The 14,309-nt window shown below is 43.1% G+C and overlaps 1 protein-coding gene across 4 annotated transcripts in view; it reads left to right on the forward strand.

Moving 5' to 3' along the window:
- Positions 1-14,309, forward strand: part of ADD2 (adducin 2) — a 105,389-nt gene that overhangs the window by 73,267 nt on the left and 17,813 nt on the right. For all 4 annotated transcript variants that reach the window (XM_083184516.1, XM_083184518.1, XM_083184519.1 and 1 more), the window contains exons 4-8: positions 780-931; positions 1,759-1,839; positions 4,850-4,999; positions 5,122-5,265; positions 5,398-5,496. In XM_083184516.1, the coding sequence (XP_083040642.1) occupies positions 780-931; positions 1,759-1,839; positions 4,850-4,999; positions 5,122-5,265; positions 5,398-5,496 (626 nt within the window). The remainder of the gene's footprint in view (positions 1-779; positions 932-1,758; positions 1,840-4,849; positions 5,000-5,121; positions 5,266-5,397; positions 5,497-14,309) is intronic.

Raw genomic sequence — 14,309 nt, forward strand, 5'->3', positions numbered from 1 at the left:
CCAGTTGTGTTTAAAATGACAGTTAGGAGCTTGTTGGTTGTTACTTTATATCCGTCCAGTTTATCTCTCTCCAAGGCATAGTACATTGGCCCCTAAATTTTAACTCACCTTGTTCCTGGTCTCTAAAACTTTGCAAGGGTCAGTGAAGAATGCACCAAATTGGCTGGGGTTATCAATTGGATGGGCACCCCACTGCTTGCCTTCACAACTTTATCTCTCTCAACTTGCTGTCCAAGGCTTAGCACATAAAAGATGCCTAGCTGTCACATATTTAGGAACGAAGGGGTTGATGTATCAAGCAGTGAAAATAATGAATAAGTTCCCTTTAGCAACATTCAGATTTTACTTTTAATTTTATAGAATGTACTTATTAAATACCATCTTTAAGATGATTGGTTGCTACAGGCAACTTCTCCACTGGTCCACTTCTCCACTGCTTTATACATCAACTAATAAGCTGCAACTGCAAGTTCATGTGAGGACATGTGGATGTTCTCTGTGAGTGCAGCCCCTACTGGCATGCAGAAATAAGCCTGGCAAAGCAGTAAGTTAATCCTCCCACCGAGAGTGCACTGATGCGTTACTTCATAGCTTATGCTTGTACTATGGCTGCCTCCCACAACCCAAAAATATACTCGCTTAATTGGCACCCATTTAAAAAAATGTACTTTAATATATGCATGTGCATGTGTTTAGAGCACACGAAACGGGCCCAAATGTTCTTATCTGCTGTCAAATCTGTTTTATAAGCTTGAAAAAACTGATGCTCCATGTTTCAGACTTCTCCATGGTGGCTCCCATCAATGACCTTCATTTCAGTGACTCGTTACCTCTGGTGAAGGGAGAGAGGCTAATGAGATGCAAACTCGCCAGTGTCTACAGACTACTAGACCTCTATGGATGGGCCCAACTCAGTGGCACGTTTGCTTCTGTAAGTCATTTCTACCTACAATGTTCCCTGTCCTTCTCATTACAGCAAACAAGCTAAACACCTGGTGTGACATCACATGTCTACATATGCGCATGTGTGCCTAGTTCTATGGCAAAGGGATATGATAATGAGTCCTATCACCAATGCGCACACTGTGATTGATTTTGTAGCTGTTGTACCATTAGTATTAATCCTATTTTTTCATGAAAGCCATAGTAGATATATGTAATAGCATGACAATCCATTTTCCCAGTATTTGTAGCTTTTACTGAAGTATTATATTATAACAATCCCAGATTTTAGCGCTTCACTGGTTTGAACGTGGATATCAGTTACATATTGAGGAATATTTTCCAAACCTTCTAAAGAGGACTTCCAGAGGTGCCCGCCGTAGTGACCAATCACATTCTAGAATTATCCATTTAGTACATTCTATAAAATGATAGCTACATTGGTTGCTGTAGGCAACACCCCCAGTAGTTCTTTTTAAAAGACTTGACCAATCTCCTCCTGAATATCAGTTTAAAGGTTCTTAACTTGTATATATTATCTACCGCACAGGTTCTTAAACTCGGTCCTCAGGACCCCGCACAGTGCATGTTTTGCAGGTCTCCTCACAGAATCACAAGTTAAATAATGAGCTCCACCTGCAGATCTTTTAAAACGAGTAATGAATGCACCTGTGCACCTGCCGGGTGACCTGGAAAATGTGAACTGTGTGGGGACCTGAGCACCGAGTTTGAGAACCCCTGATCTACCGCACAGTACAACATGTCATCTCTGTGTTCCCATGCTATTATGTCATATTGCCAATGTTCTGCTTTCAGATAAGAGTGAATAAAGAACAGGATCACTTCTTATTCAGCCCGCGAGGAGTGGCTTGTAATGAAGTGACTGCCTCAGTCCTGGTGAGTACAGATCTTTTTTGGGGGGGGGGATTTTTTCAAAAATTATAGTTAATTACACATCTCATTTTATCCATGGTGTCCAAAAAGAAAGATGCACATTGCCACAATGGCCTATGAGGGTAATTCACCCCTGATCGCACAACGAAGATTTACGCCAGGGACTACTATCGATATATCGCACATGCATATGGTCTGTAGTACACATGTGCGAGGCTGTCCTGTAAGGAAAGCGTGTTTGTTTTTTGTTTTTTTAATCGCTGGCCGTATGACAGGAAGTAGGTGTCTGGGTAGTGACCGTCCATTTCATGGGAGCGCAAAGAGAAACACTAGGCATGCTAAACAAAATGCTGTGAGTGACATTGGAAATGCAGGCATGCCCCAAGCGTTTTAGGGGAGGGTGTAAGTCATCAGCAACTGGCTGAATATGCCTGTTTTCAGTGCAGTCGCCTAGTACGTCTCCGGCTACTTTAGGCATCACAAGAATGACGGATGCCCAGTGTAAAAATCATTTGATGTTGAGCGGCTTATGGATGGTTTTGGACGTTTTCACACGGCTGGGAAAATATACTAGAAAGGCTCCTTATCGGCGCTCATAACTAAAAACAAGAACAAACTATGGATTTGTAATGAAGCTCTACTAACAGGCAATCTTGATAATAAATTTGGTATACACCATATAATAAAAAGTCCACACACAGAAATTAATGTTCTTCTTGGAAAATATAACAAACACACAAATCATAGGCCCTTATTCTGGTTCACTCGCAAAGGCAAATTCCTTCTCAAGTGGACAAAACCATGTGCACTGCAGGTGGGGCAGATGTAACTTGTGCAGAGAGAATTAGATTTGGGTGGGGTTTTATTTCAAAGTGAGAACTATATTGCAGTGTAAAATAAAGCAGTCAGTATTTTCCCTGCACAGAAACAAAATAACTCACCCAAATCTAACTCTCTCTGCACATGTTACATATGCGCCTCCTGCAGAGCACATGGTTTTGTCCATTTGAGAAGGAATTTGCCTTTGTGAGTGAACCAGAATAAGGGCCAGTAGTTTATGAGTGAAGCTGAAAATTATCCCACAGATGTTTTATTTCGTCCAAATGTCGAATAAGTGAATGATATTCTAAGGGTCACCCTTTGTGCGGATATAAGGTGACTGATACTCACAATCAGCTTACATTCATTCAAAGGTTAGAAAACACATAAAGGTACAGTATCTTATATAGCAATTCTTTTAAACACACTTCTGTAAATCAATAGGCTCACATGTATGCTTACACGGGTATGTTGTGTATCCCAACGTAGCAGTTTCTTTCTTATCCCATGGTATATCAGCCGCCCAAATAGTGTGAGTAATGGTCAAAAAATATTAAAAACAGAAAAAAATGAATATAAAATATATATATACTTGTCCCCCCATACCCCTTTTCCTATAAACAAATGATATGGAGTGTCACATCAGATTTAGATAAAGACAACTAGTGTCTTTATCAAGGCCTAACCACATATAACTCCTGTCACTGTATTTATACCTTTACTTAGGTGGTCCCTTTCTAAGTAAAGGAATAAATACAGTGACATTCTAATTCCACTTTGGTGGAGAAGACCACTCCCAGGACAACTGTGCCAAACGTATTATAACAAACAAAAAAGTTACATACAACAAAAACAGTTCAGTGTATGTCATCAACAATTGAATGTTGAGCATACATCAGTTAGCAGAATGTCATATTCCCCAATGTCCATCTGTTGACCAAACAGCCAACTCTGACGATTATCGATCTTTCGGATGATGGGCAAAATTCAACATGGATTTGGGGTCCGTGAACTGAGATTATACAACATGATTGGATTTTGTAATCATCCGACCCAGACATCTCAAAATGGAGAACTGCCCCAATTTATTGCTGATGAAAGAACCTTTAAGCCAAAAGTGTTTTACTAGAAAAATGGATACATATGTTTTATTGAATGTATGATGTATGTTTATATAGTGGCGTAAAGTAAGATATCTTGCTGTGACGTTTTCACAGTGCATTTTTTTAGATATGTCCAACTCTCCACATTCCAAAGTGTCGGAGGTTGGACATTTTCAAACCAAGCACATTTTCCAGACCACAAATAGTGATTTACTGAGAGACGTTTTAAAGACCGCTAATTGCACCCTAGCGTGCTAGAGCCAGGAATTATGTATAGCGCACCTGCACTTTTTTTTGTGATTTAAACTGGGGACAGCTATGGAAACTCTTGTAAAGGAAAAAGTGTCATCTAACCCTTGTCAGGACTAATTGAAGGTCAGTTTCTGAAGATAATATCTTGCATTGGCCTCCCAAGCTAGTAGCTTCGCAGTCAGGGAGGCCCAGAATCATAGCAGGTCAGATTGGGGTTGGTGCATATTTCAGGGAGTCTCCTGCAGAATGCAGGAGAGTAGGCAACCTCCCTCTCTCCCTCATTAGTCTAGCTATCTCCCTCATTTCACCTAGCCCACATTACACTGTTCCATTTTTTGGGGGGAAAAGGAATGAGCGACAGATACAGTTATATTGAATCATCAGCACCATTTCCCAGCACTTTAGCAAGTATAGTAGCTCTTACTAACTGCTTTGGGGATCATCTACATTTGTATATTCATAATTTTAAAAGATTCCTCTCAGATGTAGCAGTGCACACCCACGCTTCTAGGTGCCACGTTCACAATCTCTTTTCACAATCTCTCCATATATGGAACTAGACACGCCCTATGGGTGGAGCATGACACCCCCCCTCAATAGAGCACTGTGCAAAATTCTACTACCAACTGTAATCTCCCTGAAACTAGTTTTCAAAAGTAGGCAAATATGGGTTGGTGGATATTAGTAGAGGAAGCCATCCAAAAAATAAAAACACAGGAGGAACCTTTTCAAGCCATTTACATCTAGTCACCATAGAAGCCATCTCACATTTGTCTATTGATATCTTCCTCCTTGTTGGTTATTCACAATTAAAGGATCTTGTTCAATGTTTCTGACAGGTAAAGGTTAATATCCTGGGGGAGATGGTGGAGGTCGGCAGCACCAGCTTTGAGGTGGAAACCAGAGACTTCAGCCTGCACTCAGCGATCTACTCTGCCAGACCGGATGTGAAATGTATCATCCAGCTGCACACAGCAGCCACGACGGCGGTGAGAGCATGCAAGATAACCTAAATGTATATTGTGTGCTGCTCAGATAGAGCAGGACACAGGCCAGCAGACAATACATCTTATTAGTTGCAAATTTTCCAACTTGCTCTGTTTTATTGTAGGTGTCCGCCATGAAGTGTGGCCTCCTACCCATCTCCCATGATGCTTTGCTGGCTGGGGAGGTGGTGTATTATGATTTCATTGGAGACATGGAAGAGGAGAAGGACAGAATCGAGCTGCAGAAGTGCTTGGGACCTACCGGCAAGGTTGTACCACAACTTTCTCACACACCTCACTTCTTCATATCCTTGAATTTGGTGTATTCCTTATTGTTACAGTGTTATAGGAACTATCACTGTCCCCAAGTATCTTACACTTTCTTCTTCACTGTCCCCCAGGTTCTCATCCTGCGGAATCATGGGGTCGTTGCACTGGGTGAAACAGTCGAAGAAGCTTTCTATAAAATCTTTCACCTGCAGGCTGCCTGTGAAATCCAGGTACAGGCGGATAAGGGGTTAATGTTCAAATGATGTATCATAAAGGACATTTAGGTTTATGGGGTCTATGTACTAACCTTGGAGAGAAATCAAGTGGATGGATGGAGAAAAAGTAACGACCAACCAGCTGCTAACTGTCATTTTTTGAACACAGCATGTAACATGGCAGTTAAGAGCTGATTGGCTGGTACTTTATCTCTCTTGAAGACTAAAGGTGCCCATATACTAGTAAGATTTATCTGCAGATCTGGCTGGTTGGAACAAAAACATGGTCATGGATGAGTGACAGTTTGTCAGTTTTCCAGCATTTCCAAGCAAATGGTCAACTGTCATTTGATCTCATCCATAACCATGTTTTTGTTCCAACCAGACAGATCTGCAGATAAATCTGCGTGTGTATGGCCACCTTTAGTACATCTCCCCCCATAGTGTACATTCATTCAGACACGTGTCTCTCTGAAAGCCTACCATTGTCACAACTGCATGGCCAAGATACATAGGAGGACATTGGTTCTCAATAGTAGTGAATTATTCATGTCCCCCTCCCTGGTGTGGTCAACAATGTACATTTTGTGGTGATCCTGTTAAATTTGGCTGCCCCTCAGGGACCTTATATAGGCCATAAAATAGGTAATTGTCATTAGGTTGTTTCTACACAGTCACCTCCTTTAACTCATCTGTCACAGTTATTATGTCACTTTGGGTTCCAGTCGGACTGATCTTTAACCTCGTAAAGTATATTGTGACACTTTTATTGATAGGCATTTACTCTGAGCCCCTTCTGAACCTGTAGATTCTTCTATATGTGAATAGCCCTTTTAACTTTAGATATATTGCATGTTGAAGAAAAAAGCAAAATCTGCAGAATAAAAAATGAGAATACAGAATATATCATTACCCATTCCCGACATTTGACGTATATATACGTCATGGCCGGGATGTACTTCCCGACACATGACGTATATATACGTCATGACTTTAAACTGTCCCCGCGTCTATAGACGCGGTGACAGTTTAAACATGTCTGCTGTCCCTGACAGCAGACATGTCCCTGCATGCCCAGGGGGGGCGGCGATGCCTCCCCCCCGTCGGCGATCGCTGTGATTGGCTGTTCAATGTGAACAGCCAGTCGCAGCGTTTTCCTGTGTTACCGGCGAATCAGACGCTCTGTAACACAGGTGTCAATCACCGTCGGGTGTGAGGGGGCATGAGGGGGTCACCGGTGATGACCACACCTCACCCCACCTCACCCCACCTGCCCCCAAGGCTGTGATTGGTCCGTCAGACCGACGGACCAATCACAGCCAAGGCGCGTCATTTAAACTAACGGTGACTGCGCTGCAGACGCCATTCCGGTCTGGAATTGCGTGCAGAGCGGTCACCGACCAATCTGTCGTGATATACATACCTGATCCTTGCCTGATACTTACCTGATCACCGCTGGTAGCGTGCTGCCAGCAGCTGGATGCTTCCTGGATCTTGTGACTTTCTGTGTGCTGCTGCTGCAGTGTCATAGAGTCACAGATCGTGAGAGATAGTGACAGATAGTGACAGATAGTGACAGAGAGTGACAGAGAGTGATAGAGAGTGCTATATTTTGTGTCTGCTGCACCCCTTTTGCTGATCAGTATATCTGTGCTGATCAGCAACTTTTTGGTTTTTTTTTTTTTATATATATATACCTGTCAGTTGCACCAAAGGTTGTGCTGCCTGTGCAACTGACTGCTGCCCCCCCTGCTGCCCCCCCTTTTGTGCTGATCAGTTTAAATTAATTGTTGCATCACTTCATCACTGATCTGCAGGTTTTTTTTGGAGAGTGCAGTGGGGTTTTGTTTTTACACCCACGTTGCTTTTGTGGGTGTCCTGTGGCCGCTGATCAGTGACGTACATCACTGAACAGCATTTTTGGCACAGGGTTGATATCATTTTTTTCTGCAGTTTTTTTTTTTGGAGAGTGCTGTGGTTTATTACACCCACGTTGCTTTTGTGGGTGTCCTGTGGCCGCTGATCAGTGACGTACATCACTGAACAGCATTTTTGGCACAGGGTTGATATAATTTTTTTTCTGCAGTTTTTTTAAATTTTTTTTTTTTTTGGAGAGTGCTGTGGTTTATTACACCCACGTTGCTTTTGTGGGTGTCCTGTGGCCGCTGATCAGTGACGTACATCACTGAACAGCATTTTTGGCACAGGGTTGATATAATGTTTTTTCTGCAGTTTTTTTAAATTGTATTTTTTTTTTGGGAGAGTGCTGTGGTTTATTTTATTTTTTTTATTGTTTTTACACCCACGTTGCTTTTGTGTGTGTCCTGTTGCCTTTGAGCGCTGTTCAGTGACGGACGTTACTGACCAACATCTGTGCTCAATTTTTGGCGCAGGACCTTTTTTTTTTTTTTTTTTTAACCCCTTCAATTTTTTTTTTTTTTATTGGGATCAAATTCCTGTATAAAGTATTTTTTTTTCTGCACTACATACACACTACACACTACATACCCCCGTGTTGAAATAAAGTTTGTACCCCCCCAACACTATACACGTGTTGAAACATTACACTTACAGAAACACAAAAATAAAAATGGCATCCCAAATGTCATCCCAAATGTCATCCCAGTCATCCAGAAGAATGTATTCAGCGGAGGAGGCATATGCCATGCTTGCCTCTGACTCTGACACAGCCAGTGACGCAAGCGGGGAATTTGAAGGATTCGTCTTAAGCTCCTCTTCCTCCTCTAGTGATGAGGGACCCCCTCAAAGACGCCCCCATAGAGCAGCTGAGACCCCCCCCCCAAATGATTGATCCCGTATGGACCCCACCACCAGACAATTTTGAGCCCCAGGTTCCTGAGTTTTTGGCCATCCCAGGAATCCAATTTGATTCAACAGGTCTCAGAGAAATTGACTTTTTTCAAATTATTTTTCTCTGATGATTTTATAAATTTAATGGTGGACCAAAGTAATTTATATGCCCAGCAGTTTATTGCTCAAAACCCCACGTCATCATTTGCTAGGTGGACCCCTGTAGATGCAGTAGAGATGATGATGTTTTGGGGTCTGGTGTTACATATGGGCATAGTAAAAAAGCCAGAAATTAGGCAATATTGGAGTACAGATGTTCTGTACAGCACCCCCTTTTACCGTATGGCCATGACTCGGACTCGTTTTGAGACAATCCTTAAATTTTTACATTACACCGATAATGCACAGTGCCCACCCAGAGATGATCCCACCTTTGACCGGCTATTCAAAGTCAGGCCGGTCATTGATCATTTCAGTGCCAAATTTGCAGAGATGTACATCCCTGAAAAATTTATTTGTATCGACGAGTCCCTTATACATTTTAAAGGAAGGGTTAAATTCCGCCAGTACCTTCCCAGTAAGAGGGCAAGGTATGGCATAAAAATGTATAAACTGTGTGAAAGCACCTCAGGGTACACCCACAGGTTTAGGGTATATGAAGGGAAGGATTCAAGAATTGAACCGCCAGAATGCCCCCCCTCCCTCGTAGATGTTAGTGGAAAAATTGTCTGGGATTTAGTGCACCCCTTCCTGGATAAAGGTTATCACCTCTATGTGGATAACTTTTACACTAGCATCCCCCTGTTTAAGGCCCTTGGTTCAAGAGGTACAGCAGCTTGCGGTACTGTGCGCAAGAACCAAAGAGGCCTCCCAAAAAACGCACATTGCCCAAGTACTGAGAAGGGGTGAAAGCAGGGCACAATCCACCGAAAATATGTTGTTGGTCAAATATAAGGACAAGAGGGATGTCCTTATACTGACAACAATTCATGGAGACAGTACCACCTCCATCCCTGTACGAGGTACCAGTACCCACACCTCAAAACCTAATTGTATCCTAGATTACAATAAGTACATGGGCGGAGTGGATCTTTCAGATCAGGTACTGAAGCCGTACAGTCCCCTGCGGAAAACAAAAATCTGGAACAAGAAGCTGGCCGTGTATATCATCCAGATGGCACTGTATAACGCTTACGTGCTATTCCGTTCTACCAGCCAGAGGGGGACATTTATGCACTTTCAAGAGGAAGTCATAAAGGGCCTAATATTTGGGAACCAGCAGGCAGAGGGCCCCAGTACTTCTAGTACTGGCCCCCCGTATTGTACCAGGGCAGCATTTTCCTAACGAAATCCCCTCCACTGCAAGAAAGGGCAGGACACAAAAAAGGTGCAAAGTTTGCTATAAAAAGGGAATAAGAAAGGATACTATTTTCCACTGTGAAACTTGCCCCGACAAACCCGGCCTATGTATAAAGGAGTGTTTTAAAATATACCACACATCTATGGATTATTAGGTTCATCATTTCACCGTGCTTCGGGGGTCTTGCTAATGCCACATAGCACCCACCATTCATTCCACCAGAATCTGAGCTGCAAAATCCAAAAATCACTCCTTCCCTTCTGAGTCCGGCCATGCACCCAACTGGTATTTTTTGGTCACATATGAGGCATTGCCATACTCGGGAGAAATTGGGGCACAGATTTTGGGGTGCTTTGTCTCCTTCATTCCTTGTGAAAATGAAAAATTTTGAGCCAGAACTGCATTTTTGTGTAAAAAATGTAATTTTTCATTTGCACAGCCCAGTTGTATCAAAATTGGTGAAACCCCTGGGGGTTTGAAATGTACACTATACCCCTAGATGAATTCCCTGAGGGGTGTAGTTTGCAAAATGGGGTCACTTGTGGGGGGGTTCCACTGTATTGGTGCTTCGGGGGTCTTGCTAATGCGACATAGCACCCACCAACATTCCACCAGAATCTGTGCTGCAAAATCCAAATATCACTCCTTCCCTTCTGAGTCCTGCCATTTTTTGGTCACACATGAGGCATTGTCGTACTCGGGAGAAATTGGGGCACAGATTTTGGGGTGCTTTGTCTCCTTCATTCCTTGTGAAAATGAAAAATTTTGAGACAGAACTGCATTTTTGTGTAGAAAATGTAATTTTTCATTTGCACAGCCCAGTTGTATCAAAATTGGTGAAACCCCTGGGGGTTTGAAATGTACACTATACCCCTAGATGAATTCCCTGAGGGGTGTAGTTTGCAAAATGGGGTCACTTGTGGGGGGGTTCCACTGTATTGGTGCTTCGGGGGTCTTGCTAATGCGACATAGCACCCACCAACATTCCACCAGAATCTGAGCTGCAAAATCCAAAAATCACTCCTTCCCTTCTGAGTCCTGCCATGCACCCAAGTGGTATTTTTTGGTCACATGTGAGGCATTGCCGTACTCGGGAGAAATTGGGGCACAGATTTTGGGGTGCTTTGTCTCCTTCATTCCTTGTGAAAATGAAAAATTTTGAGCCAGAACTGCATTTTTGTGTAAAAAATGTAATTTTTCATTTGCACAGCCCAGTTGTATCAAAATTGGTGAAACCCCTGGGGGTTTGAAATGTACACTATACCCCTAGATGAATTCCCTGAGGGGTGTAGTTTGCAAAATGGGGTCACTTGTGGGGGGGTTCCACTGTATTAGTGCTTCGGGGGTCTTGCTAATGCGACATAGCACCCACCAACATTCCACCAGAATCTGAGCTGCAAAATCCAAAAATCACTCCTTCCCTTCTGAGTCCTGCCATGCACCCAAATGGTATTTTTTGGTCACATGTGAGGCATTGCCGTACTCGGGAGAAATTGGGGCACAGATTTTGGGGTGCTTTGTCTCCTTCATTCCTTGTGAAAATGAAAAATTTGGAGCCAGAACTGCATTTTTGTGTAAAAAAATTAATTTTTCATTTTCACTGCCCAGTTGTACCACAATTGGTGAAACCCCTGGGGGTTTGAAATGTACACTATACCCCTAGATGAATTCCCTGAGGGGTGTAGTTTGCAAAATGGGGTCACTTGTGGGGGGGTTCCTAACTTTTAGCATCTTATGGTGCCTAGAAACCTACATGGTGCCTAAAAAATAATCTCATAAAAAGGAGGCTCCAAAATCAAGTAGGTGCTCCTTCTATTATGAAGCCTGTGGTTTGGTCAACGTGCACACTAGGGCCACATATAGGATATTTATGAAAACAAAAGAATTGGGGGAATCAATTTTTAGTCACATTTCTCTAGTAAAATCTACTGTGTTCCTTAGAAAAATGTATTAAAATTGCAAATCTGCAAAAAAAATGAAATTTTGAAATTTCACCTACACTTTGTTTTAATTCCTGTGAAACACCTAAAGGGTTAACAAACTTCCAAAATGCTGTTTTGAATACTGTGAGGGGTGCAGTTTTTGAAATGGCATCATTTATGGGGGTGTCTCACATACAAGTCCCTCAAAGTCACATCAGAACTGAACTGGTCCCTAAAAAAATCAGTGTTTGAAATTTTCTTGAAAATTTGAGAATTTGCTATTCATATTTTAAGCCTCCTAGTGTCCAAAAAAATTAAAAGGAGGCTGAAATAATGATGGAAACATAAAGTAGACATATGGTCTATGTTAGTTATTAACTATTTTGAGTGGTAAGATTATTTGTCTCACAAGCAGAAAATTTAACATTTTGAAAATTGCTAAATTTTCCATTTTTTTACGACATTTTGGTATTTTTCACAAAAAACCACAGACTGTATCGACCCAAATTTACCACTAACTTGAAGTACAATGTGTCACGAGAAAACAATCTCAAAATCACTGGGATAAGTAAAAGCAAAAAAAAGTTATCCCCACTTAAGTGATACATGTCAGATTTGAAAAAAAAGGGCTCTGTCAGGAAGGCAAAAACATGCTGCGTCAGGAAGGGGTTAATATAAGCTGCCAACTTGGAAAACAACTACTAAATCTACTTTCCTGAGCAAGAGCCCTAAATCTGCCCGAGGACAGCCACATTGCTGAGAGAGAGAGTGTCTATGTACACTGCTGGGAGAGAGAGTGTCTATGTACTGTCACATTACTGGGTACCGTTACTTGGGAAGCCAGTGAAACTTTCTATTGGCCTCCTACATATCGCTCTCCTCCCCTGTCACTGCGGAGCTATTAAGCTCTGTAGATGCTACATGTAGCTATGCTAGGTGCTGCTGTGTGATAAAAGAAGAGTGTTCCCCATTCACATCGTGGGTGTGATTGAGCGCCACAAGCGCTGGCACTTTTCTAACTGAATAAAGTTGAGCATTTAATGAGGGAAATTTATAAGATGGGAGCTCTACTTCATATGGGATGCTATGGGCAACCAATCAGATACTATCTATCATCATCTAGCAGGTGCTACATAAATAAGAAGTAGATTCTGATTGGTTGCCTATAGCAACATCCCATGTGAAATATAACTCCCATCTTAGTGTTTGTCTGACAAAACCTACAACCTAGAAATAGGCGGTGGTTCAGTATGTATGTTAACAAGACCTCTCACATGTGTAATGTTCATTCTTATTTCCCATCAGCTTAGAGCAGGTAGATGACTGTTTTCGCTCATGGCCATTAGACTGCCCCTCATATCAGCGATACTGCGCTAACATCAACTGTAAGATGGTGGGGCTGGTGGAACCATGGTAATGGTGCCCATACTCATATGCGATCAGATGCGATGCAACATTGCAATGCGATGTCCCATCACATTCATTCGCATCTTATGGTGCCCACGTGCTTTTTTCCACCACCCGATGTCGCATGACATTTGTGATGCCACATCGGGTGCTAGAAGAGGGCTGGTGGTGGGCAGTGCTGTAGTGGAGCGCTGTGCAGCAGGGCTGGTGGGTGGCGGTAGTCAGCAGCGGGTGGCAAAATTTGAAAAAAAAAAAAAAACATTTCAAACATTGGCTCTCAGCCAATCAGAGACCTTACATTCAGGCGGCCGTTGATTGGCTGAAACCGCCGCCAGAGCTCCTGCTGCCAGCACATAATATCTATCGACGCAACATTCGACTGGTGGGACCGCGCATCGCGTCGGGTGATACATTGGACAAATTTGTTCTCAAAATGAGTAAAACCATGTGCACTGCAGGTGGGGCAGATATAACATGTGCAGAGAGAGTTAGATTTGGGTGGGTATTTTGTTTCTGTGCAGGGTAAATACTGACTGCTTTATTTTTACACTGCAATTTAAATTTCATGCCCCACTTGCAGTACCTCATGGTTTTGGCCATTTTGAGAACAAATTTGTCCTGCAATGAAGTCTGAATTAAGCCCTTTGTTAGGTCTAGAAAAAAAAGTCAGCCCCGCTCTCTAGCTCACCACATTCATAATCATTGCTATATGCACCATATCTATATCATCACACAATCAGCAAACAAATCCTATTAACTAACTACAAAAATATGTAGTTTAGAATAACTTTGGGCAGTAAGATGGCATGGCCACCAGGGCCGGTGCAAGGCACCGGAGCGCCCCAGGCGAGTCGGGCTGGGGGCGCCCCGGTGCCGGGGGGGGGGGGGGGGGGGGTGTGAGGTGTGGGGTGGTACCTGTCCTACCGGCGCTGTCTATTTCAATCTGGCGGCGGAGGCAGCGGGGGTCCCTGCAGTCTATTAAAAATCACGAGCGCTATCCGCCGGGCTATGCGGAAGCGCTTCTAGTGTGAAAACTCTGGCAGCACGCTGATTGGCTGAGATCAGCGTGCGCCGTGCTGCCAGAGTTTTCACACTAGAAGCGCTTCCGCATAGCCCGGTGGATAGCGCTCGTGATTTTTAATAGACTGCAGGGACCCCCGCTGCCTCCGCCGCCAGATTGAAATAGACAGCGCCGGTAGGACAGGTACCCGGGCGGCATTTTCCGCCCTCCAGTGGCCGGCGCCCTAGGCAAATGCCTAGGTTTGCCTAGTGGTGGCGCCGGCCCTGATGGTCACCAATCAGATTCTACTTATTTATTTAGCACCTTC

The sequence above is a fragment of the Crinia signifera genome, chromosome 4 (assembly GCF_055691185.1).
Source record: "Crinia signifera chromosome 4, ASM5569118v1, whole genome shotgun sequence".
Lineage (NCBI taxonomy): Eukaryota > Metazoa > Chordata > Amphibia > Anura > Myobatrachidae > Crinia > Crinia signifera.